Below are 27,901 nucleotides of genomic sequence, written 5' to 3' on the forward strand. Positions count from 1 at the left end.
TGACCCTGTGGCCGGTTCTCCACTGGTCCTTCATGACCCTGTGGCCGGTTCTCCACTGGTCCTTCATGACCCTGTGGCCGGTTCTCCACTGGTCCTTCATGACCCTGTGGCCGGTTCTCCACTGGTCCTTCATGACCCTGTGGCCGGTTCTCCACTGGTCCTCCATGACCCTGTGGCCAGTTCCCCACTGGTCCTCCATGACCCTGTGGCTGGTTCTCCACTGGTCCTTCATGACCCTGTGGCCGGTTCTCCACTCGTCCTTCATGACCCTGTGGCCGGTTCTCCACTGGTCCTTCATGACCCTGTGGCCGGTTCTCCACTGGTCCTTCATGACCCTGTGGCCGGTTCTCCACTGGTCCTCCATGACCCTGTGGCCGGTTCTCCACTGGTCCTTCATGACCCTGTGGCCGGTTCTCCACTGGTCCTTCATGACCCTGTGGCCGGTTCTCCACTGGTCCTCCATGACCCTGTGGCCGGTTCTCCACTGGTCCTTCATGACCCTGTGGCCGGTTCTCCACTGGTCCTCCATGACCCTGTGGCCGGTTCTCCACTGGTCCTTCATGACCCTGTGGCCGGTTCTCCACTGGTCCTCCATGACCCTGTGGCCGGTTCTCCACTGGTCCTCCATGACCCTGTGGCCGGTTCTCCACTGGTCCTTCCTCTGAGCACTTTTGATAGAGACTGACCACTGCAGACCGGGAACACCCCACAAGAGCTGCAGTTTTGGAGATGCTCTGATCCAGTCGTCTAGCCGTCACAATCTGGCCCTTTTCAAACTCACTCAAATCCTTACGCTTGCCCATTTTTCCTGCTTCTAACACATCAACTTTGAGGACAAAATGTTCACTTGCTGCCTAATATATCCCACCCACTAACAGAGGCCATCCTTCACTCACGCTCACGTCTTCCCCGCATGTAAATGACTTCCTTTCTTCGGATAAACGTAAAGATTTTTAGAAAAACAATCCATCTCTATGAGTCCATATAAATCCACTGAATGATGGAGATCCATACGACCCCAGTGGATGAATTAATGTCTTCTGAACACGAAACGAAACACTTCATTTATTTATATACCCTTTCTTTGTGTTTATCTGAAGAAAGAAAGTCCTATGCATCGGGGACGGCATGAGCCTGGGGGAAAACTACACATCCGAATATAGCACATGTACAGCAATAATAACAGCTGACTGAGGATACACTCACAGTGAGAGTAAGAGATGGTGAATTATGCTTCACCTCTTCATCTAAACCTGAATCTGGAGAAGCCTCCACCTTGGGCAAGGTTAAGAATGGTGAGTCACGCCGCGCTGCTCTTACGCAACACCCATCAGCGCTGATCTGAGGTCAGTGACCTCTATCACACCAGTGAATGCTAACAAACACAGGGAGAGATGAAGGACACCAAAGACAAATTGCATTTAAAAAACATAGTCCTGCTTTTGTCATAGGATCTATAAAACCAAACTATTCTTTGTGAACCGCTGTGACGTGCAGAAACATCTATCACAACTAGTGACCTTTTGTCTTTGTGTTAAACTCAGAGCCGTTTTCCATGTAAAGTCAACGCAAGCGACACTGGACTGTTTACCTTCTCCCAAAACCATTTGCCTAGCAACCACTTCATATTGACCTCTTGACCCCGGGAAGCATTGAAAAGGACCTTCAGCTACTGCTGCGTCGACCTGGTGGAGCATTCATTAGGGCTTCACTCATATCCCTAAACTACCACACTGAGCTCAGGGGAGGTCACAGACTTCACCAAACACACAAAGACGGATAAACACGGGCGTCGCACACTGAACGACTGCTTTGGGATGAGTACAATATTATAAACTACATTATGTGTTAATCCTGCTTTTGTAAATGTTGTGACTTGCTGTTGATTAGCACAGAAAATGTGTTGTTGTTTCAGTTTGTAAAATCACCCCTAATTTTTTTTTTTTACAGTAATGCACTTACAATGGCTGTCTATGGAGCAGGACACTGAACCGAAGTAAATGTAAAAGTACACTACTGTTTGTTTTAAATCCTTAAACGCATACCTTGGGTCTTTAGCGAACCGGGACGTCATTCACTCCCCTCCTCCTCATTCATTTTTTAAAGTTAGACATCAACCTTCTTAGTATTCCTCAACAGTGATGCCAGTAATGCGTTACTCTAATCTGACTACTTTTTTCCAGTAACGAGTAATCTAACGCGTTACTTTTCCAAACCAGTAATCAGATTAAAGAAACTTATCCAAGTCACTGTGATTTACTATTTTAGTCATTTTCCTAAGTAAAAATATATATTTTTGCTTTCTTCTTGCGTCTCGGGGAGAGTATTTATATTAAGTGAAGTCAAGAAAGACTGTCTTTATTACATTTTTTATTATTATTTTTTTTTTTTTTCAGGAAATATTTTTAAATTTCAATTTAAAATGTCAGGAGATACATTGTTGACGTTACTGTTAAAAATGCACTTCCAATAAAGTGAGTGTTGGCAAAAACGGTGGTCATTTCTATGTTGAGGTCGGCAACTGCTGAATGTAACTAATAGAGTAACTTGTAATCTAACTTAGTTACTTTTAAAATCAAGTAATCTGTAAAGTAACTAAGTTACTTTTCAAAGGAGTAATCAGTAATCAGATTACTTTTTCAAAGTAACTGTGGCAACACTGTTCCTCAGTCAGTTCATTATAAACCATATAACAAGAAAAAATGCCTGTTTTTCCATTCATTTCTTGTAAAAATTGTATAGGGTCTCTAACCCCCCGAGGTGTGTAATAGTGTAAGTATATTTTTTTCTGCACAACGATTGAATCTTTGATGACTGAATAAGTGCAGTTCACCTTTATTCCTCAAGGTGGCAGTGTCTGATACACACTGATGAAGTGACGTTTCACTCATAGTCACCGCAGGCAGAAAACAAAAGAAGAGGAAGGATCATCAGCAACACTTGAAACGGCTGCAGAGCAAGAACTGAACGCAGTCAAATATTACTGTCACTGTCACCTGATGCTGGATCTGCTGAAGAAGAGATCAAAAGATGTTGAAAATGAGTTTTGAGAATATGTTTGAGATGGTGAATATGAGCCAGATGCTGGATGTACTGAAATGAGCTCTGACCAGGACAGGGATGATGCTATAAAACATCTCAAACCGAACCCTTACAAGCTCCAACAGATAACGAAATATGCTTTATTTTATTCTTCTGTAACTGTTACTGTAATATCAGGAGAGTTTTATATTATCCAGATCCATCCGTGTTAGATTTAGATCCGGGTCGCTAAAGACCTGAATAAGTAAGAATGATTGGCGAAACAGTCATGCATTTATGGGTTAAAGAAATGGGTTTTATTCAGCAAGGATGCAATAAATTGATCAAAAGTGACAGTAGACTTTTACATTTCACATTAATTCTGTTCTTTCTATTCGTCAAAGAATCCTGAATCTTGTTTTCCACAAAAAAATATGGAAAATTATGAATTGAATGATTTCTGAAAGACACTGAAGACTGGAGTAAAGATGCTGAAAATTGAGCTTTCATCACAGGAATACATTACACTTTACTATATATTCACATAGAAAATTATTATTTTGAATTGTAATAATATATCACTATTTTAACAGTTTTTTCCTGTATTATTGGTCAAATAAATGCAGTCTTGGTGAGCAGAAGAGACTCAAAAACATTGAAAAACATGACCTTCCCCAAACTTTTATAAGCATCTGTCTAGAACAACAAATTTACAGATCAAATACCTCATATTTGTGAATGGAAAATTTAATATAAGTGCTCGTTTTTGTTATATTTAACCAAAAATAAGCCCTCCATGTTCCCCATAGACTTTATACAGTAAACATGATTGTTATTCCTTTAAGTCTGTCTCGTTAAAACATCTCTTGTTTCCTCTGTTATTAAGTCCATCATGACTGCTTTATCTCTTTCCAATAATTGCACAGTGTCAGCATTATAACAGTGCTGCTGTTTCAATCAGGTCCTGTGAGGGCTGGACTGGACATGCCTCTGGTTCTGGGAAACACTCCACCTCAAACCCTCCAATCCTGCTTAGCTCAACTAAAGCTTACTCACGGCTAAAGTTGTATGAGGACAATAAGACAGTGTGCAACATCAAAAGAAGTGAGGGACTGCTGGTTCATAGGAGCTAACACACACACACACACACACACACACACACACACACACACACACACACACCACTGATATGACGTCCTGATAGTGTGTGTAATCTCAACAGCTTCACAAAAGCCCAACTATGTGCAAAGATAACACAGCCGTAAATGCTACAAGTACCTCCGTCCAGTTGCTAAGCGAGTAAATGCCCCTCCGCAATTGGCTGATAACCAACCAATCACGTTCCTGTTTCCAAACGATTGTTACCGGTCAGATCTCAGGATGGAATTTTTCAGAAGACGCAACAATGTAACAGTTAGAGGAGTTTTAGGAGATGTGCCAATACTGACTGAGCCCTCATTAGGAGTCTCGGTCGTAATGAGCTTTAATTGGTTACATAAACAGAGAAATGGCTTAGCTACAAAGATTTGTTCAGCTCTAGTGGCTGAGTACAATATTGGTGAACTATAGAGCTTTCCTGTGTGCCGTTTTCTTCTCTGTTCTGAGGTCGAGAACATCAGCTGTGAACATGACCACACAGAATCAAAGACTGATTCAGAGAGCATGATGCATAAGGCCAAATCTTTATAACCTCTTTGACATCCCTTGTGAAAAAGAAGTGCACTTAATTGCATTGAATGTGCACTTGTAGTGTACTTCAAATCTTATTATTATTAATTTTATTTATTTTTTTAAAGCTGTTCTTGCAGAAAATATATTGATAAATATATATAGGGCAATTAAGTGCACCTAAAGAGACTATACTTGTACTTATGTGATGTCATTATGTTTTAAAAATCTATTGTCGTGCTTTAACCCTCTGGTGATTTTTGACTGAATATTTTTGACGTTTTTTACTTCAGAATGGTATGAAACTTGGTAAAGGTTTTGGCACTTGCTGTGTGAACACAAAAAAAAATCATGGACATGATTAGAAAAGGTTAAACGGTCCTGAAAAAAATAGTCACGCTTGTATTGTTCACGGTCAAAAATGAACGAATTTCATCTAGTGGAAGCGTTTGGTCCTGCACACAAACAAAATCACTGAAAGCTCATTTCTTGAGATATCAACCTCAAATTTGGAAAACAACTTGTTTAAATGTATGCCTTTGATTTTCTTGCAGTTTCAGAGTAAAATGTGTTTTTGAAAATATATATTTAATATACAAATTGAAATTATTTTCATGACAATAAACGCAACATTTCCTACCTTTTTTTTTAAACATCTTTCACTTCAGCATTAATCTGCCCCGTATCTTCTTTAAAAATCAAACTTCAGTCTGAGCTCCAAAGCATTCAAGATTTACGACTTAATTAATTTTCATGTCTATGCTCAAAAAGTGAATAAATGGATTATAAATACAGCGTAAATTTAATTTAGTACCTAAAAATATAAAATATTACATAAAAAATATTATTGACCTAAAATATAGTACAGTTATTTCATTGAAATAAGTAAAAAATTGGTCGACACATGAAGAGCACCAGAAAAAGTTAACTTACTTTGATGTCACCTTAAGTACTTTATTATAATTGTAACTGTAGTTTGTTATTTGATATTACATTTAAAAGTTAACATATTTTAAATGTACTAAATTGCAATTACATTGATATAAATGTGATTAAAATATATTCATCATATATATATTTTTGTCACATACTGTTTTACGACTACTATATAGTAGGGAAGTGTGCGATTTCGGAAGGAGCCAATCAGAGTTCCTCTGAACCTCTCCACCTCCCCAGCTCCACCTGCCTCGATCTGTGACAGGAGTTATGCGCGTATATTTTTATTTAATTTCAATTAACATGCATTAAGGCCACGTGTCCACCAAAGCATTTTTAGCCAGCTGAAAACGCCTCGCTGTGAGCGCTTGAGAGCGCTTTGGCAGCGGAGCGTTTGAGGCGGTTGGTCGATGTTATGTTTGTCCCGCCCCTCCTTCACTGTGATTGGATGGCTGGGTGAAAAGTGACAGTGATGAGAGCTGTGTTTTGCTCAAAGTCGAGCATTCTTCAACTCTCGGCGACCATTAAAAAACGTCTAATGCTCAGCGCTTAAGTGTAAACTACTCGCTCAGCGCCTCGTTATGCTCATGCTGTTCTAAAAACGTGGCGCCAGTTGCGTGAAAAAACACTTTGGTGGACACACGGCCTTGTGGTGCGTTCCCACCAGACGAGAATGAAGCATTAAGCGCGAGTGATTTACATGTTAAGTCAATGCAAAGACGCAAATAGATATTCTGCGGCGCGATTCGCGCGAATCACGCAAGTTGAAAAATCGGAAACTTTGGTGGATATTCGCGCCACGTTAACCAATCAGGAGCTTGCTCTAGTAGTGACAACAACGAGGACAAAATCGATACATCTTCATACTTTATGGAAACAGGGATAAAAAGGATCTTGCTAGTAAAAAAGTGAGTGAGGAGGTCGGACAGTCTAGTAAGTTAAAACAATCCATGTCAGCCATTTCACAACGAGACTGGAGCAGAAGCAGAAGCCCTTTCCATGACGCGATTTTGCGTCTGTTGTGAAGTGAATATCACGCGCGAATGAAGTGAGTAAACTCAAAATTCAAGTGTTGAAAAGTTCAAGCATCCAACTGCGTGCGAATAGCGCGATTTATTCGCGAAAGTCGCGTCTGGTGTGAACGCACAGTAAGTGTCTAAAAACATTACATTCAGGTCACACTTAAGTATATTCTTTTAAAGTTTTTATTTCTGTACTCTTCTTTTTCACAAGGGTTTCAGGGCCCGCAGAGCACAGAGAGGATCATGGGAGGAAGTGTGGTGGTCTGTTAGCCTGCTTAGAAAATGACAAAGACAAAGCCCACAATGGAGAGCCATCTCTGCTGATTTAAAATCAAGCCCTGATTCTCCGTTTCAAAGCCAAACCAAAAATACAGAGTGGGGGCCCAGACAGACGTTCACTTTTCCACAAGACACCGCAACGGTCATAAAATACAAACGCAGGGCCATTCTAAAATTAAACATACAGGAGGAATACAGATTGAGCTTGCAGTGAGGGGGTTGGTCAGAGAGACATGAGCAGTCGAATTATTGACCGTGGCGTGTGAACAAAATCACCAAAACAGATGCCATTGATCTGGACTGGGGGAGATAACCTGTAACCTCACTCATGATGAGCTCCTCCGGCTTTACCAGTGCCGTTACTGTTAACTACTGTACAACTAAAACTATTAAGCATCGCCTTGGTCATTGAAATAAAGCTAAAATAAAATAAAATATAGGCCTAAATATATATGAAAAACATATCCAAAAAATGTTTTCTTGTCAAAAACTTACACTATAAGTATATAGTTATAGTTATAAGTATATAAGTAACATTAAAGTAACACGGTTTCCTACAAGATACAATTGTGTGCAATGTTTTTCCAGTAGAATCCTGATTAATTCATACTCAAATAATTTTTTTTTTCCTTTTCATTCAAACATGTCAAGATACATCAAGCCAGGACACTGAATAATGTTAATAATAACATTTTAGAGATTTTAGAGCAATGTCGGATAGGAAGCTTTTCAAACAATAATAATTTCTGTTCCTCACACTGAGCTATTTTATGACTGCAGAATACTTGGAAAACAGCATAGAAGTCCCAAGGACAATTTTTATTATACTTTTATGGTGATTTTTGGATCTCAACAGCTCCGGTCCCAATTCACTTTCATGTTATGGAAACAAGCAGTGTGAACATCCTGCTAACTTTTTGGGTTACACAGAAGAAAGAAAATCATTTGAGTTTGGAATGACATAAATATCTAGTTCAGTCCTTTACATGCAAGCACATCATTACCGCATGACACAAGCTGAGTGGCTCTGCTGATCCTGCAGCCAATGAGATTGCTTGCTCAACATTTGAATAGTCTGAAATCACATACTCTCATGAGTAGGTACTTATTTTGAATAAGTAATTACCTCATGACCGCTAAAAAAAGTATGTTCTATATGTGTAGTATGAATGCAATCTGGACGTACTACATCCGCCATGTTGTCATTATCATGTTACCTGTAGCGTCAGGTGCGTTGCTTCACTGCCATTCACAAAATACTCTCCCGCGGCCTCATGGGATAGTGAAGTGTCCCTCGTATGCACACTTCAGAATCTCGCCTGAAGTAGTAGGTCATCCTGGGTACTTTTTGCCTACTCTTTTTTTGTCACATACTGTTTTATAGTCGGGAAAAGTGCGATTTTCCTCTGAACCCCTCCACCTCCCCAGCTCCACCTGTCCAGATCTGCTATGGGATTTATGTATGTATTTATGCGGCAGATCTTACATGCTCAACGTAAACGTAAGCCTCCAAAAGGAAGTATTTCTTACATTTTAGAGGTGAAAGAGCTAGGATACATAAATAATGGTCACGTCTGTATTCAGCACATGGAAAGAGATATCATGCCTGTATCTATGGGCAGTTGCTAGCCGCCCTAAACCAAACAACAAAGACACACACCGCATAATTGAGAGTTTGAGGCAGTTTGAACCCTGCACTTAGTTTTTAGTTTTACAGTGTGGATAACTCCTCTTCCCCAGTGAGACACACACACACACACTGTTTCCATTAGCTCAGAGTATCCTTGACAGTGCTGAAACCGTCTGTGTATTTCAGATCATTCCAGACCGCAGTAAGATTCACAGCTCTCACGAAGGTCGAATAGGCGAGGATTTTATAACCTAGACATGCGCCCTGAGCGGAACTATTCGTTAAACAGTAGCTGTACAGTAGAGTTGATAAGAGGGAGCTGTTTACCTTGAATCTGGGGTATGTAGGGCGCCAATAATTTCCCTCTTTTCTTTTCATAGCCTTTCTGTGTGATGTCACCTACAGAGAGAGAGAGAGAGAGAGAGAGAGAGAGAAACAAAGGGATTGTGATGAATCATGTATTCTGTGTTTGAAAAGCTGGCATCACATTGCTCAGAGTCAGCCCACCGTCCTGGCACAGCAGGGCACAGAGAAAGTTCACCGCTCCGCTGGCGCGCTGAGCTCCACACGGCCCGGAAACATCCACACACATCAATTCTTTTTTGCTAAAAAAAATCTTTTCATTCAGCACTGTAATAACTATCTTAAAGGTAATGCTGTTTCATGCATTCTGCCTTATTTCCACTGTTAAAGAGTTGATTCTCACGCTATACATGGCCAACATTTCAAGAAACGAGTTGGAGTATTTCTGTGCCAAATACACTCCTTCAGGATTCAAACAAGTTTCGTAAAGTTTTTTTCAAGTATGGCCCTGTATGACGTCATAAAGGGCGGAAATCCTTATATGGGCACTTCTCCCAGATGAGCACACACACACGCACACACACATCAACCAGAGCGAGAGCAAGAGTGTGTGTGTGTGTGTGTGTGTGTGTGTGTGTGTGTGTGTGTGTGTGTGTGTGTGTGTGTGTGTGTGTGTGTGATGGATAGGTTTAGGGGCAGGGGCAGTGTAAGGGGATAGAAAATATGGTTTGTACAGTATAAAAACCATTACGCCTATGGAATGTCCTCACATTTCACAAAAACAAACATGTGTGTGTGTGTGTGTGTGTGTGTGTGTGTGTGTGTGTTTGTGATTCTTTAGCTCCGCCCACTGCACGCCTCCACGAGCTCGGCTGTTTTCAGAATGAATCGGTGCAGTGTATCCGTCTTTTATAAATCTGATAAACTAAAGACTCTTCTGAGATATGAAGGATCAACACTACTCTATAGATACTCAAGATTAACATGAGAACTGTGTGTGGATAGGAAATCATCAACAAAGTTCCCCAAAAGATAAGCCAGAAGAAGATCAGTTGGCCGAAATGTTTCTGTGATGATGCAAACTTGAGTAGTGTGCGGGACTTATATCACAAAACACTGGTTATCTGACAACACATTTTTGCAGTGGCAGATTTATGCTGGTTAGTACTGGTCTGGATGAAGCTAGTCCATCAGAATATGGAATGGTAAACTCTTGAACATCAGTGAACTGTTCAACAGAAGAGAATTAGGAAGCATGTCCTAGTCTAAAACAAACCTTCAGACCTAAAAACATTACTTTTAATGTACTGCGCAAGTCAGCTGCAGCAGATGTTTAATAAATCAGCGGAGATTTATGGCATTTTTACGCCAAACTTCATAAATACTTATTAAAATACAATTCCACTGACACACTTGGAGTGATTTTCCTCCTGCAGATATTGCTGACGGCAGTCTGGCCCCTGAAACACGCGTAATTACAGGCTGTCCGGGACGCATGCTATTTCATAAACTAATGGAGACCTTTCCGATCTGTAATGCCACCACAACGACACGAGCAGAGCTCCGCTGGCACACTTCTCTCACCCCTCCATCACACCAAGAGCAAATAAACACTGGAAATCAAAAGAATGAGAAATGAAAATGGGTCCCGTTTGTGAGTGTCACGGTCAGTCGAGTCTTTCTTCTGGTAGATGGATGGATAAATGGACAGTTAGATCAAAACAGGAGAGTCTATGAGACAGATAAACCAGCCTAGGCTGGTTTTAGAGGGGTTTTGGACACTTTTCTTTCACCAGCTTGACCAGACTTGGAAGACCAGCTTAAACCAGTTTAACCAATCAGCCTAGGCTGGCTTTAGCTGGGGGAGTTTCACCAATGATAGCAAGTGCTCAGCTGGGATTATTGACATGAAACCCACGATTAGGCATTATAACTATAAAACAGGTAGCCTGGAATGCAGCCGAATTTACACAACATTTGAGGTGGGGAAGTTCGGTCTGGACTTGACCCGTTGTGGAGCAACTATGCTGGAATCAGAGCAGTTTGGACCAATCAAATCATCAGGGTGGGCTTTAGACGATGATGGACAGATGATCAACAGTAACATCTTCAAAAGCGAGAGCAAAACTTCAAAAACAGAGCAACTATTAATCCAGTTGTAATGCTTGGATTAGTTTGGATTTTTGTAATATAACTCAGATTATATTCGTCTGAAAGAAGAATGTCATACACACCTCGGATGACTTGAGGGTGAGTAAATTATGGGCTAATTTTCATTTTTGGGTGAACTAACCCTTTAAAGGTGATAACTGGTAAATATGGGAGCTTGTTTCCACCACAGAATAAAACATTTTAAAGGAGCCCTGCCACACGTATTTCATTACTTTTGTGGTAATGTCTTAATGTCTGAAGTTCTACCATGGACTCTGTAAAAAAAAATTTTGTGTAAAAAATGCCTTGGTTGTGTTGTTTCAAGCCATTCTAGCATGATATAGAAAGGCTACAGGAAGACTCAGCTCAGTTCTCATTAATATTCAACGAGCTAAGCTGCTTGACTCTGATTGGCAAACAGCTAGCCAATGAGAGCCTGGCTATCAGCATCCTTTACCCAGCGAGTAAACAACAAGTAGAGGACCTTTGTTTACTATCGTCTGGAAATCGCTGCAGAAATGGCTTCTTCGAGGTGTATTGCCATATACATATATATATGACGTTCAGCCATCCTTGCTGTATATGAAAACTCTGAGCTAGATGTGGGCGTGGTCTTAACTAGGCAAGCTCATGAATAGTAATGAGCTCAGGCAACACCATGTCAGACTGACCCTTTTTTCTTTTCCCATGCTTCATTTCTTTTCAAGAGGTAGCAGTTCGTTTTCACATTCACGACACAACACAAACACAGATGGACCAAACATATTTCAAAATATACAAGTAAAAACGGTTTTGTGTGGCAGGACACGACTTTCTATCTCACTTGATTGACCTGACTTGCAATTATTATTTTTTATTCTGTGTTGGAAACAAGCTTCCATAGATAAATGAAAGACGTGACGCTGTGGCTGCTGGGAAATGTGCCCCACTGGTGCAGTTTGGGAATGTGGAAGCCTTGTGTCGGGATGCGCATTCCCTTGTTATCCTGCATCACTCCAAGATCCCAGCATCTAAAGAAGCTTTTTTCTCTTCTAACAAAAGCCATATTGATTGAGCGTGGAGGCCGCGGCCCTGCTGACTGACACCACTAAAGAAAAGTGAGTTCTTTCCCTCCCCGAGTCTTTCCCAGCCGCCCGGAGAGGAGGAGAAAACCTCCGCACAACACCAGGAGGGGGGCTCTGGGAAAACACGGCCCTCAAACAGCTGGATCGCGATCAACACGGCTAACCTGCCATTCACAACGGCCATCATTCACCTTAAAGATAAGGCAAAGTCGCCGCAAGACTGCGAGATGGACGGGTCGGCAGACGAGCAGAGGTGTGATCAGCAGACAGACAGACAGACAGACAGACAGACAGTGTCCAGATGCCCCTGAGTCACCAGCCCGAGCTGAGAGCGCTACTGTCTCCAGGATCATGCAGACAATGCAGTACTGTAGCAGAGCGCAGGCAGCTGACCTGACGCATGCATTGTCTGCTCACACACAGAGCGAGAGCCGTGCAACACACACACACAATGCAGGGCTATTCTCCTGCCCACACGGCTTCTGTTACAGGAGACCGCAGCTCATCACAGATCAGCGAGGACGGAGTACATGTACTTGCATTTGATTTGCATTTGTAACCCCAAAATGTAACCCCTAAATCTAACCCAACTCAACACCTTAGCTATAAATGTGGGAATATTCCAGAAGGACATGTAGATCCACAGTAAATGCATAGACGTGTAGGTATTTAAAGTTAGTACACAGCAGTTAAGGCCAGTGCTGAGAACCAGTATTCACAAGTTGTGTCCCAAACGACGCACTATACACTATGTACTTATGCACTATGTACTCTATGAATTTTATAAGGTTATTTTGTCATTTGTCAACACCGGAGTCTGATAGCCCCTTCCCCAGCGCTACGTAACTAAAAGATGAGAGACCACATTCCACACTTCATTTTTCCCTGTTCATTTAGTATTAAACTATTGAATATTGCATTATCCGGGTATTTAACGTGCACTTTTTCCTGTTGGAGTTTTCAGTGTGAACACACACTCGCACTATTTATACGTAAGAACGTCACAGAATAGTGCAGAAGTGTGCGAATGGGACGCACTAACATTGTTAAAGGGATAGTTCACCCTGAAATGAAAATAAAATCATCTTTTACTCGCCCTGCTGTTGTTCCAGTGCCCTATGTCCTTCTATCTTTTTCGAACCTCAATAGCAGAAATGTAAAAAACATCCTGCACGCGACCAGGCAAATCCTTATAATATGCCTCCTGAAGACCTTTCATATATATTTTGCACGTCTCACTGTATCATTGCGTGATACTTTTGTATCATTTTTGTAATGTTTTAGCCTGGCCGCCATTCACTGCCATTATATGGAGGAGCACGTGCAGGACGTTGTTTTTTATTTCTCAGGTCCGAAAAAGTTGTGAACCTTTCTCCTTAAGTATGTAGTATGTAGTCTATATTAAGAATTCACCGATATGAAAATTCTGGCCATTTTATTCATTGTTAAACAATAAATGTCTGATATAAAAAAATGTACTACTTTGTTTAAATAAATTTAACATAAAACACAAAAAATCAACTAAAATTATTAATACCGATAAGCCAAAAATTGTTCCCGGATTACCGATAAATGGCTAATATTAAAATGATATGCTATTTTGTCTAAATAAATTAAAAATAAAACACTAAATATCTATCAGCTGATACTTATAAGCCAATATATGATATTAAAGGCTGATATTAACATTCGCCATATTTTCGAATATTTTATCGAAATAAATAAAACAATAAAATCAAATGCTACGAGTGAATTTAGTCATCACAACATTATAATGTGCAGTATGAGATGTGGAAATTCCTTTTGAGAGTGTTATTAAATTATTAATGATTTTAAAGATCAACTCCAAGTGAGCGCTGGATGACGGCAAAGCTCCTACGAGTTTGAGTTCACAGAGACTGAGACGGCAGAAATGCACCCCATTGGTTTTCTTCATTTTACAGAAGTTTGTTATTATTGTGAGTGAATGCGAATAAAAATAGACTTGAATGATTTATTACAAAAAATGACGGAGTATTTCACTGTTATCAGGAAAAATGCAAGTGATCACGTCGGCGCCGGCGCCTCCACCGACCCCAGGATTTTAAAGATCAATTCCTGGACAATATATGTTCAATATCAATCAATACCACACATATATATACACACATTTATTAGCCACTAACCAACATGACCATCTCTACAGATCAGAAAAACATGAACAGAGCTGTCATTTAAAGCATGTGCTCTGATATATGGAGCTTGTGCAGGAAGTGTGAGTTCGAATCAGGCTTGCAACGTATCCTGAACCAGTTTCCACATCCTTTCCTGTATTCACAATCACATGATTCTTTCTTCCTGATAGATCTCGCCCAGGCATACGGCCATGAGATAACTGGCCATGAAACACAGACACTTGACCAATTATGTGTGTTTATACGTGTATATTTATAAGTCATCAGTGTGGTCACGTTTACTATTGTTCAGTGAAGATGCGAGATGTTCTTCATGACAATGGACCTTTTTTGCCTGCAAAATATTACAGAATCTGACAGCACCTTTACACTGACCCTTCTCTGGACGACACACTGGCCAGAGAAAACTACCACTGCCATTACTATCAAACATTTATTTAGTAATCAATAGAGATGCTGAGAGGAACAAAGAGAAGGTGTGACTAATGCCCAGCCTCACAGCAAGAGCTTTAAATGATGCGCTAGTTCAAAGCACTTGAAGATAAAAGTCAAAGGTCAATGAGCTGCCCCGTGTGTGCGGTGAGGATCAGGTGCACATCCCTTCCACATCAGACCATAAGAACTGGCCATTAGCTGCTGATGGACACACACACACACACACTCCAGCCCATTTATCTCTGTCGAACTGAGCTGATTCTGACTTCACATATGAACCTGCAGCTTGTGACAACAGGATAAACTGGTGAGGCCCAACTGAATATTATTGATTCATACCTAAAAGTCAACGTGAAATGACATTCATAACCCCAAAACACGATGCATTAGAGAGTGACACAACATATACATTAATCACATGACATGTGATCAAAGAATGCTTGTATAAATGAGGTAAAAAGACATCCTGCAAGTGTGTTAGAATCGGCCAATGAAAAAGAAGTACATTTTAGCATAAAAAAGAGCACTTATTGTGGAAATAATATATGTTAGAAGAGTGTACTTGTAATATTTCTGGACACTTCATTGCATGTCAATTGCAGTTAAATGGAAATGTATTATAGTGCACTTAAAAGTGCACTTAAGTGTGTTAAGAAACAAGCTTACCCTTTATTTTAAGGGGTCAGTGTTACAGTGTAATTATGTATTTTAGTACTGAGTGATATTAAGTAACTACATGTACTTACTATAGGATTAGAGTTTGGTTTAGGGTCAGTTGTATGTAATAAGGCATCATTTATAGTTATTACTACGGTAAATCCATGTAACAAGGACACTGTAAAATAAAGTTCTGTTACTAGAAACAGTTATGAAAGTGCACTTAAGTGGCCTTTTATTTCACTAATATTATATCATCTACACGTATGGCTTTTTGAAAATATACTTAAGATACACTACAGTACTAGAGCACATTCAATGCAATTAACAGCACTTTTCCACAAGGGATGAAAGGCCCAAATTGAATCTTTCGTTGTATTTTCAGTGCTAATTGTGTGGGGGAGTCTGCAGAAAGCATCATTATATTAGCCCATTCCTTTTCTGAGTTCCTGCGGGCGCAGATTGCACGCTAGTCTAGAAATGGGGCTAACATTTTACCACTGCACCCCTAGGATATATCCAACCCAAGAATGCCTCGATCGCCTCTTTCTTTTCCTCTATCATCATCATCATCATCATTACTGTGACTCCTGTCGACTGTCCATCACTCGCTATTGCAAATGTCCTCTCAGTCTTGCCTCTCCATCTCCATTATGTTTTCACCGCACACCAGACGTGTATTTATGTGCATTCCAGTCACAGACTGACCCAGATTTCTGTGCTGAGGGATAATTTCTCATTCCAGCTGGAATGAGAAACTCTGGAGAGAAGAGCCCGCTGACTCTCATTTACAGGTGCCACTCCATCTTGTCCTGGTGACACATGGGCCTTTGAGCAGCTACACAACTCCCAGCACTCTCGCCATCCTTCAGAGGACGGTAATTGACCGATAGATGTTGAACTGCACTTCTTTCCTCCCAGAATGACTAATGTCACAGGACAATAACCTCCTACTCCCAGTGGTTGGAGAACACAGGGTATTTCTGACACAGCTGCAATCTTTTGGATGTCCTCTATCCTATTTCAGTTTAAGGCTGGAAAAAATGACATGGCTTTTGCTCCGATTTGTAAGGTGCCAAAAGTCTGAGGCGGTCTGCAGGTTGTATGCTGTCGGAGTAGATGGATTTCACAGAAAATCTTGTAGTGTATGATGGCCAAATATTTTAGCTTCAGACTATGATTTCATCCAGTTGGAGGATAGTAAACATGTCTGATAGTTTGAGCTGATTTTAGAGCACATATTGTTTGTAACGCGTCTCCTAGTTGCACGTTTTTGCTTGAGTTTGTTGTTTTCGGAATGATTTTAGAGTCTGGTAGTGTGTGATTCTCAGTCAATTAGTGTTTGATGCCTAGTTTAAGTATAAAATGCCCAGGGTTTAAATTTTAACCCTTAAATGCATGACTGTTTCGCCACATTCTTACATATTCGGGTCTTTAGTGACCCAGATCTATATCTAACATGGATAGATCTAAACCTGTTGTGATAATATATTATATGTATATATATTAGAGTAACAATTAGAGAAGAATACAATAAAACATATTTCGTTATCTTTTGGAGCTTGTAAGGGTTCAGTTTGAGCAGATGTTTTATACCATCTTCACTGTCCTCGTCAGAGCTCATTTCCCAGTACATTCAGCATCTGGCTCATATTCGCCATCTCACGCATATTCTCAAAACTCATTTTCAACGTCTTCAAAATAAATATTTTGATCACTGACAGCTTCCTTCACCAGATCCATCATCAAGTGACAGTGACACTACTATTTGATGGTGTTCAGTACTTGCTCTGCAGTAAATCGCTGAGCCATTTCAAGATTTGCAGATTATAATTATTATTGTGTAGTTTTCTGTCTGAGGTACTATGAGTGAAACGTCACTTCATCATTGTGAACCAGACATTGCCACCTTGTGGAATAAAGGTGAATTGCACTTATTTTGTCATTATAGATTCATTTATTATTGTGCAGAAAAAAAAAAGTACAATCTTACACACCTCGGGTTGTTAGCGACCCTATACAATTTTGACAAAAAACTAGTGGAAAAACAGGCATTCATTTATAATTTTATTATTTTTTTCTTGTTATATTGTTTAAAATGGATTGATTGAGGAATACTAAGGTTGATGTCTAACTTTTCAAAAAATGTATGAGGAGGAGGGTAGTGAATGAGGATGACGTTTCGGGTCGCTAAAGACCCGAGCTATGCGTTTAAGGGGTTAAAAGTCATGTAGTATATTCTAGATTATAGAAACCGGTTTGAAACTACACTATATTGCCAAAAGTATTGGGACGCCCCTCCAAATCACTGAGTTCAGGTGTTCAATCCCTTCATGGCCACAGGTGTATAAATCAAGCTCTAGGCCTGCAGACGCTTCTACACACATCAGTGAGAGAATGGGCCGCTCTCAGGAGCGTGTGTGTGTGTGTTCGCTTCTACACACATCAGTGAGAGAATGGGCCGCTCTCAGGAGCTCAGAGAACTCAAGCGGGATCGGCTGACACCTGTGCAATAAGTCCAAATATTATACTAAATATTCCACGCTCAACTGTTAGTGGTGTTATAACAAAGTGGAAGCGATTGGGAACAACAGCAACTCAGCCACGAAGTGAAATCACAGAGCGGGTCAGCGCATGCTGAGGGTCACAGAGCGGGGTCAGCGCATGCTGAGGGTCACAGAGCGGGTCAGCGCATGCTGAGGGTCACAGAGCGGGGTCAGCGCATGCTGAGGGTCACAGAGCGGGGTCAGCGCATGCTGAGGGTCACAGAGCGGGGTCAGCGCATGCTGAGGGTTACAGAGCGGGGTCAGCGCATGCTGAGGGTCACAGAGCGGGGTCAGCGCATGCTGAGGGTCACAGAGCGGGGTCAGCGCATGCTGAGGGTCACAGAGCGGGGTCAGCGCATGCTGAGGGTTACAGAGCGGGGTCAGCGCATGCTGAGGGTCACAGAGCGGGGTCAGCGCATTCTGAGGGTCACAGAGCGGGGTCAGCGCATGCTGAGGGTCACAGAGCGGGGTCAGCGCATGCTGAGGGTCACAGAGCGGGGTCAGCGCATGCTGAGGGTCACAGAGCGGGGTCAGCGCATGCTGAGGGTTACAGAGCGGGGTCAGCGCATGCTGAGGGTCACAGAGCGGGGTCAGCGCATTCTGAGGGTCACAGAGCGGGGTCAGCGCATGCTGAGGGTCACAGAGCGGGGTCAGCGCATGCTGAGGGTTACAGAGCGGGGTCAGCGCATGCTGAGGGTCACAGAGCGGGGTCAGCGCATGCTGAGGGTCACAGAGCGGGGTCAGCGCATGCTGAGGGTCACAGAAGTCGCCAACTTTCTGCAGAGTCAAGAGCTCCAGACCTCCAAACTCCTGTGTCCTTCAGATGAGCTCAAGATCAGTGTGTAGAGCTTCAGGGAATGGGTTTCCATGGCCGAGCGGCTCATCCAAGCCTTACATCACCAAGTGCAATGCAAAGTGTGGGATGCAGTGGGGTAAAGTGCGCCGCCACTGGACTCTAGAGCAGAGGAGACGTGTTCTCTGAGCGACCAAGTGACCCTACCATATAACAATGAAAACACGGATTGAAAGAAAAACTTGTCTATGCTAGGAAAGCGCAGAGTCACAGATGACGGAAATCTCGTCAATGGCAGGGAAAGAGTTAATTGTGAAATTTACTAGCATTTTCTTTTATTACATTTATGAATTTAACTTTAAACGGCTCCACACAGAAAATACTAAAAGTCTAGTACGAAGATACTCTCTTCAAATACAAATTATTATTGTACGTTTACACCTCCGAGGAAATCCCAAAAGCTTTGTTTAATCCACAATAAGAACAAGCTCCTTTTCAAAGACGTGACACACACACAAACCACCGCAGGTGCACATATATTTCCGACAGGGATCTCACCTCCCAACGGCTGCCGTCTCTGAGAGCCCTATCACTTTAAACAGCCCCTGCCCCTCATCTCAGAGAGCCCGGACCCCTGGGAACCAGTGGGAGGGGCCGCGATTAGGCAGCGTTTAGGCATGAACCATCACCAGGCCTGCCTTCAGTCCAATCACATCCAGTCTCAGAGACGGTATCAGCGTGACAAATCTCCACCGTAAGAGCCAGAAGACAGAAAGAGCCGGGATCTGTTAATAATGATGCAGAAAACTCAACAAAAGCTCAATGTTAAAGAGTGTTCTGGGTTCAAAACCAGTTCAGCTCCACTGACAGCATCTGTGATGGCAATCACTACGGAAAATCATTTCGTCAACAAATAAAGAGATGCATTTAAAATGAGAGTCTATTGTATGCCTGCTACTCATACGTTTATTTATTTTTACGAACTGAAGTATGAGTTGAATTTGAAGTGTAACATTTAAACCTTTGCAATATCAAATAATAAACCAAACCAATAAACAAGAATTCTCACACTCTTTCTCACCACCATCCCCCAAACTCTCTCTCTCACACACACACACACACACACACACACACACACACACGCACACACACACACACACTCTTTAACAGGATCCAATGTCCACAAAGTGGCAGCTTAAATCACCAAAGCACTGAATCTTCGCAGCGCACCAGCACAATATGAGATGAAAACAATAGGTCTGTAGAAAACAGCATCAAAAAATACTGAAGCGCATCTGATGCCCACCACACCCGCTCGCCCCGCTGGCATTGATCACGGCTCTGCCAGCCTGGCAGAATCACTGCCAACCCATCTCTGCGGATCGGGCGCAGCGGGACAAACCCACACTGATCGCTGCCGTTTACACTAACTGTTGCCATCGCACTCTTCTGACAGGAAACACGGCTCAAAGACAGATGAGCAAAAGCCCTGCATTCCTTCATCACTAAACACCTACTTATCTAACGGCATCAGAAACACTGAGTGATCACAAATGAGATCTCAACCGTTTCTCCAACACAGCCATGAGGTTAAACAGGGAGCAGATCGAGATAATCCCACTTCTCGGACTGTTTTCCAGTGAAAAACGACCCCAGGAATCTGTGTGAGCTTCAAAAGAGATCTCAGTAGTGCCTCAAACTGTGCTCAGATGTCCAAATCAACAACCACAACTGAACTCAATATCAACTCCTTTCACATCCAACTATTCGTGATCAGTATACTTATTGTGTGCGTCCCAATTTTAGGATAAGTTTATACCTGAACGAAAACTGAGGACATTGTCAAAACAATTTTCACTCAGAAATGACACATTTACTAAGTAACACATTGAGTTAAGCATCAAAATCCTAAAGTAGAATTTGAAAAATCACCTTTTACAGTGTATGTTATGAAGGAGCATTATCTTAACAACAACATTTTCCTGCGACGATGCAATTCATCCATAAACATAAGAGAGAAAACTTGCCCACATCCAAAAACACTGCTCTCCTAAAACATAAACATCAATGAATCAAACTAAATGCATACCAACAAAACTAATATTTATGGGTTAAATCAAGTCTTTCTACGTCAAGATTTCTTGTCATTAGTTGTGAAAACCACAAGCAGTTTCTGAGTGAAAATAGTTTCAAAGGAAATCCCACACTTGAATGGACTGCAGCTTTTCCCAGTGTGTCCAAGTGTCCCATCATCAGCCACTCACCCCTGGATCAGCGCAGGTGTGAAACGCTCGTCCCAATCCAGTCCGACCCTCTGAAAGACACAGAGTGGATTTCAGTCTGTCTGGCACAGCGGAGTCAGCAGCAGAGCCGGCGCACGTGCCCTGAGCTCATCCAACCACAGAGTCCAGACGGGACGGGCCGGGCCGGGCCGGCGGACAGAGAGCTGAAGTCAGCCGTCTGAGCTTCCTCTCAAAGAGAAGTGTGCAGAGCTCTGCTGTCTCTATCTCTCTCTCGCACACATTTCCTCCCGTCTGTCCTCCTCCCCCAAACCTCAGCCCTCTCTCTCTCTCTCTCTCTCTCTCTCTCTGTTCCTCTGTTACCCCTCCCCTCTTCTCATCCCGGGTCGACACACAGAGCCCAGCCGGCCTGACGGATTAGAAAACGCTCCAACCCCCACACTCACACAGATAAAGGGTCTTCAGAGGATCTGCAGCACCTTCACATCAGCAGCCTGTCTTCTCGTGTTTTGCAATGTAAATTAAACAAGACCTTAAAGAGTTCATCCAAAATTAAAAATGGCCAACCTCATGTCATGAGACAAAAAGTCTGACAAACTTATAATGTACAAAAAAACATTTTGTAGGATTGTCAAGCTGCTCCAATGTTGGTAACATTTTTCAGAAAGTTGAATTGGTTAACTTAGTTAGGGTTTCATGAGCCTTCAATGAGCCACAACAACACAGCGGTTATCAAAGTTCATGTGTTTACATGTATAAATATACGGTAACACTTTATTTTAGGGTCCAATCCTCACTAATAACTAGTTGATTATAATCATGCATATTACTAGGATATTGGCTGGCTATTAGTACTTATTAAGCACATATTAATGCCTTATTCTGCATGATTATATTCAACATTCCATAATCCTACCCAATACCTAAACTTAACAACGACCTTACTAACTATTAATAAGCAGCAGGGGTTTATTGTGGCAAGAGTCATAGTTAATAGTGAGAATTGGACCCTAAACTAATGTGTGACCAAATATACTATTGTTCATCGTAAATTATTTTTGTTAATACATTAACCAATGGTTATTTCTACAACTTGAACTGTTATGTAGAAATTAATCAAATTAATAAATACTGTAAAAGTATATATTTATTATTAATATTGGACGTATGACAAGAGTATTTATGTGCCAAATACACTCCTTCAGGATTCAAACAAGTGGCCCTGTATGATGTCGTAAAGGGCGGAATTCCTTATATGGGCACAATTCTCCCGGATGAGCACACACACACACACACACACACACACACACACACACATCAACCAGAGCAAGCACAAGAGCGTATCCATCAACAAGCTTCGTTCGGGTTATGGGAGCCGTCAGCGGCCATTTTGTTTTTTAGACTCTGAAATCATCAATGTGACTAAAGAAGTGTGTTTCTGGTGTGAGGGAAAGATCCCAGCGTTAAGGGAACAGTGGATGCAGTTTGTGTTTCCGGAGTTCTGTGAGTGTGTGTGTTTGTTCCCGGTCATGAGTGGAAACCGCAGGCGGTGAGTGAAACTGATCAAATGTGTGTAAGTGTATATAATGTGAACAACACCAACGTATAAAGAATCAAAGTTATCCAGGGATAATGCCATGATGTATTGAGTGTGTGTGTGTGTGTTTGTGTGTGTTTGTCTCTTTAGCTCCGCCCACTGCATGCCTCCACGAGCTCGGCTGTTTTCAGAAAGAATCGGTGCAGTGTATCTGTCTTCTATAAATATGAATAAACTAAAGACTCTTCTGTGATATGAAGGGTGCGATACTACTCTATAGGCTATTTTAAAGTGTAGCATAATTTCTTCTTTTTTGATGTACGTTTGTTGCTATTTCATATGTTCTCTTCCTTCAAATTTTTTTGTGTATATATATTCTCCTTGTGTAAATTGCATAGAGAAGTTACCTTTAAAGCTCCACTGTGTGATATTTTCCCCCATCTAGTGGTGAACATGTATATGACCATCCAGTGAATATTAGTTTCTGTTCCTCTCAATTCCGATTTCGTTTTAACTCCTACGGTGGCCGATTTAGTCCAAGATTAATATGGCTTCCAGTTCGACCTCGTCCACATTCGACACATCGAGTGTTAAAACGCGAAAGGCGAAGCTTGAATTTACGGGTTTGTCCCTCTTTGGCTAATGTACTTTCAAGATGGAGGAGCAACATGGCGACCCGCATTCGAACCCCTCACCCGTATGTATTTTCAATAGCATATTATAAACTTAAGACTCTCAGCCCATAATGAGTATCACATGATTCTCTCTTGTCACTTTTGGACGTTACAACATCTGTGCCTGTTCTTTACTATATGTACAAAAACTGAGCATCCTTCAAAACATCTGTTGTGTTCCATGCAGAATGAAGAGGAAATGACGACATAACTCTCTTTTATTTGGGTCAATTATCCATTTAAAGCAGCAGAGAGAATAAAAAGTTCCTTGATGAGATTAAAAAGGTTCTACGACGCTTCCTGACAGGCTGTAAAGCACTTTTGTTCTTATTGAATCCAGTATTTACATATAAACAAGCACACGCTCAGATACATAACAAACCTTCAAAAAACACACGACACACCTGCCGTGTCAAAACGCATCAGGACACAGGAGCTGCATTCACAGGCTTCCCATCCAGTGTTCGTGAGGAATCCAGAGCCGGGGAGACTGTTGACCCTTCGCTGACACGCTGACATTGTGTGATCTTGTTAGGGAGAGAAAGAGAGCAGTGTTCTCACGTCTGTGTCAGTGCGACCACCACCCAACGCAGCAGAATACCAGACATGCTGGAAACGGCTAAATGTGACAAGTCACATGTGTTTTCAAAGACTACATATCACAACAAGCTCAAGATGCTGTTCATTCGGTTCTCAGCATTCAGCAAGAACTCTTATTTCTGAGATCTTTCTAGACGAGCCGGAGAGCAAGGACTCTTTGAGATGATCTTTAAGTCTTAAGTCAGTAAACACAATGCAAGATTTACATTTCATCTTCTCAGTCAAAGTGTAAAACACAAGTGCTAGATCCTGTCTAATTACACACACACACACACACACACACAAATACACACCCTGAGGCATAAACACAGTGTAGGCGCCACCGGCTAATCAGCTTTAACAAGCTTTAGCGAGAAGAATCAAGCCATACATGGGATCTGCAGATGGTGTATCATATGGATCATTATTCATAAACACTTATAACACATCTTATAATCAATTCAATGTTCTAGTACATAACTGCAACCGTAAAAATGTGAGTCAATCATTATGTAGCTGAAGTTGACAATGGCTGGGAAAATGCATGCGGTTTCATCAGATATAATTTCATGAGCACAAATAGCTGTGGTGTCTTATGAACATGTTCTTTCTCAAGTCAATCACAAAATTCACAAAACAATCTCCAACAGATTCACTCATTCATTCAGACTCGTTACTGAGTTCACAACCGACTCTCTCAGCTCTTTTCCACCAGAATAGTCTGTGATTCTTCCATTGTGTCTGATTCAAAATGAGTCTAGACTGATTGTTCATGTAACGTAGGCCGGTAAGAGGTGTGTGTGTGTGTGTGTGTGTGTGTGTGTGTGTGTGTGTGTGTGTGTGTGTGTGTGTGTGTGTGTGTGTGTGTGTGTGTGTGTAAACCTCACTCCCATGTCCTCAAGAGATGCACTAGCGACTGACGCTAGAGGCTGCTGTCTTTAGCGTCCTTGTTAGCGCGCCCACCTCCCACGCCAGAGACCCTGATTCGAATCGCGCTCAGAGCGGGTCGAGTAGGACCAGTTAAATTTGGTGCCGTGACCCGGATGGGAGTGAGGTTTAGGGAGGTGAGTGTAACAAAGGCCATTAAGAGCTGTGTGTGTAAACCTCACTCCAATGTCATCAAGAGGCGTGCTAGCTACTGACACTAGAAGCTGTGGTCTTTAGCTTTCTTGTTAGCGCCCACCTCCCACGCCACAGACCATGGCTTGAATCCCGCTCTGAGTGGGTCGAGTAGGACCAGTTACATTTGGTGCCGTGACCCGGGTGGGAGTGAGGTTCAGGGGGGTGAGTGTAACGTAGGCCAGTAAGAGCTGTGTGTGTAAACCTCACTCCCATGTCCTCAAGAGGCGTGCTAGTGACTGATGCTAGTGGCTGCGGCCTTTAGCGTTCTTGTTAGCGCCCACCTCCCACACCAGAGACCCTGGTTCGAATCCCATTCGGAGCGGGACAAGTTGGATCAGTTACATTTGGTGCCGTGACCCTGGTGGGAGTGAGGTTTAGGGAGGTGAGTGTAACGTAGGCAAGTAAGAGCTGTGCATGTAAACCTCACTCCCCTGGCCTCAAAAGGCATACTAGCGACTGTTGCTAGTGGTTGTGGACTTTAGCGTCCTTGTTAGCCCGTTCACCCCATGCTGGAGACAGCGGTTAGAATCCCGCTCAGAGTGGGTCGAGTAGGACCGGCTACATTCACATGACAATGTACATATATGTAAACATACATATTCACATACACTACCTTTCAAAAGCTGCAAAACAGTTGCTAAAAGTTGAACAAGCTGCACTCAAATAACTGAAGCGCTTCCCAATATCAAGTGATTCTGTCTACAAAAAAAACCAATTACAATGTATATTTTACTGCATTATGAAGACCTTCATGAAATGAGATAAATGGAAAGAGGGCAGATACGCGAGACGTTTGATTATAATGTCACTTCAGGGAAGACCCAGCAGCCCCTTTAGAGAATAGCTGAACATCAATTAGGCAACATTAAGGACGATATACACAAAGGAGGGTGAGAGGAGGAATTCACAGAAAAGGAAGCTGATGGTTAAGATAAAGAGAAGGAAAAGAAAGAGCAGGAATAGACCTTCTCACCCAGGATCATTTATCCTCGGCGCTTCAGATCACGTCTGCACCCTTTGACTCTATCTTCAGGGACATCGACATTTACAAGACGTGCCGCAGAGATGCAATCAGCAATACAAATGTGTCGCCTCTCATGCACGACAGACACGCGGTTCTGTGAATAAGACACTGATTATGCTCTGCATATGAATTCATGCTATTCCAGATGGATTCCCTCACGGTGAAAATCTGTAAAATATGCAAATTGGGGAAGGTAAAATAAAAGATATTTGGGGGGTGAGAGACAGGAAGGTACGAACACGAGCGAGGAGAAAACAGCCAAAAGGAAGGAGAGATGGAAAGGCAGAGGGATTTAGGCATTGAAAGATAAAAAGAGGGAAATAAAGGGGGAAGAGGGAGGCAGGAAGAGAGGGAGGGCTTTCACCCCCCACCTCTCATTAACTTCCTCTCTGTCTTTCTCTCGTTTGCTACAGAAGTAATTAGGGCGTTTACACTGAAGGGGAGACGGTGCTGCTGGGATTGCTGTCACACTGGGGAACACGGAAGAGGAGCAGCCGCCCAACACACATGCACGCACACACACATTAAAAAAGCACTTTTTTTTTTTATTGTGGGTGATAATGATTCATTCTTTGCAGAACAGCAAAGCCAGATCCCCTGCCAGAGCCAAACGATTATAAACAGTCTTTTGCAACATAAGCTCATTGGAAAATGTGCCGTTCACCTACAGTTTTGCACACAATAGTGCCGTAAAACACCCACAACTTTTATTTCTTTTCACTCATATTGTGATAGCAGGGGAAGATCAATTTATAAAGACTTATTAAGACCTCAAAACACTTTTACTAGGGGTGTGACGAGACACTTTTCTCACGAGACGAGACATGAGATTGGGTTCACGAGAACGAGACACGATTTTTGCACAGTAAATCCTCAATAATGAAATACATGACTAGAAAAATTTTCTGCAGGTGCGTTTTTAAATGTTTTAACTAATCAACTTGTAATGAATGTCATTTCAGTTGTACTTTCTATATATGAATTCACGAGTTCGCACTTACATATAATTTATAGAGAGTAATTTAATGCGTATTTGGCGTGCTGTCCGGGGGGGGAGGGCTTCAAGCTCAGATTTAGGCCCGAACTCAGAGTACCCCCCCCCCCCCCCTATATGTAAGTGGTTTAGAGTAAAAAGTGTGGAGAAGGGGACCAAGGGGTGGTGGAGGGTTGCTGAGAACTGTCAACAAACGGAGGTAGGACTGCTGCGTATATATATACACCTCTATTGTTGATTGGTTGAATGCTCTCCACCTGTGTCAATTATCTGAACGTGCTTCTCCAGAACCTTGTTAATAAAACATCATTTATTATAAGCAGTAAAAGACAACAAGCACTGTAACGGTTTTGCACCAACTCAACTGACTGGCTTCTGTCCTGTATGATCGTCTCTTCAGACCTTAGAACTGCACATGATATGAGCTTCTACAACTTTTGGCCGCTTACCTGAACTCCTTCTCACAAATTGAAGTGCAACCATAATCAAAGTACTCAATATTCTCAATATGCAAAGTGCAAATAGAGACCAAATTGTTCTTCAAGCGTGATACAGAGCTAAGATTAGTTTTCATATTGAGATTCACATGCCTCAGGGAGCCGCTTTCAAACAGCGGTAACTTTGAAATCGCATTGGAATGAGTGCTCCCGTTTACTTTCACTTTCAATTTCGCTATTGTGTGTTCTCTGTGAATAGGGAGCGGTGGTGCTGAATGCACATTTTAAAAGACATTTGTCAGACGCTTCTGTTGCGCAACGAATCCTCCGCCACGGTCTTGTCAGTCTTCTCGTCATGTGATCAGTGATCAGTGCTGCGCACTATGGTTGACTTAAACAGCTCGTGTGGATGAGCTGATGGAATTGAGGCGACTGTTATCCACTGGAATTCAATTGTTTTTATTTCTATAAAAAGCTAAACGACAGTGGAGGCGTAATGTAAACGTAGCGGTGGCATATTCTATCCTAACTTTACTAACACCCTCACACTCCGTCGTGACAATATGACTCGAGACAGCTTTTCACCTCTCGTCACATTTTAATCTCGTGGCACGA

The 27,901-nt window shown here is 42.1% G+C and overlaps 1 protein-coding gene across 4 annotated transcripts in view; it reads right to left on the reverse strand.

Moving 5' to 3' along the window:
- Positions 1-27,901, reverse strand: part of dip2a (disco-interacting protein 2 homolog A) — a 203,141-nt gene that overhangs the window by 82,150 nt on the left and 93,090 nt on the right. For 2 of the 4 annotated variants that reach the window (XM_079822077.1, XM_079822076.1), the window contains exons 1-2: positions 20,944-21,215; positions 8,884-8,955 (exon numbers count right to left, since the gene is read on the reverse strand). Coding sequence is in view for 2 of the 4 variants with exons in the window: in XM_079822075.1 (XP_079678201.1) it covers positions 8,884-8,955 (72 nt within the window). In the remaining 2 variants the exon portion in view is untranslated. Of the gene's footprint in view, positions 1-8,883; positions 8,956-20,943; positions 21,216-27,901 lie in introns of those variants that run through there. The other 2 variants (XM_079822075.1, XM_079822074.1) reach the window with 1 other exon arrangement.

The sequence above is a fragment of the Gobio gobio genome (genome assembly GCF_949357685.1).
Source record: "Gobio gobio genome assembly, chromosome: 7".
NCBI classification, from domain to species: Eukaryota; Metazoa; Chordata; class Actinopteri; order Cypriniformes; family Gobionidae; genus Gobio; species Gobio gobio.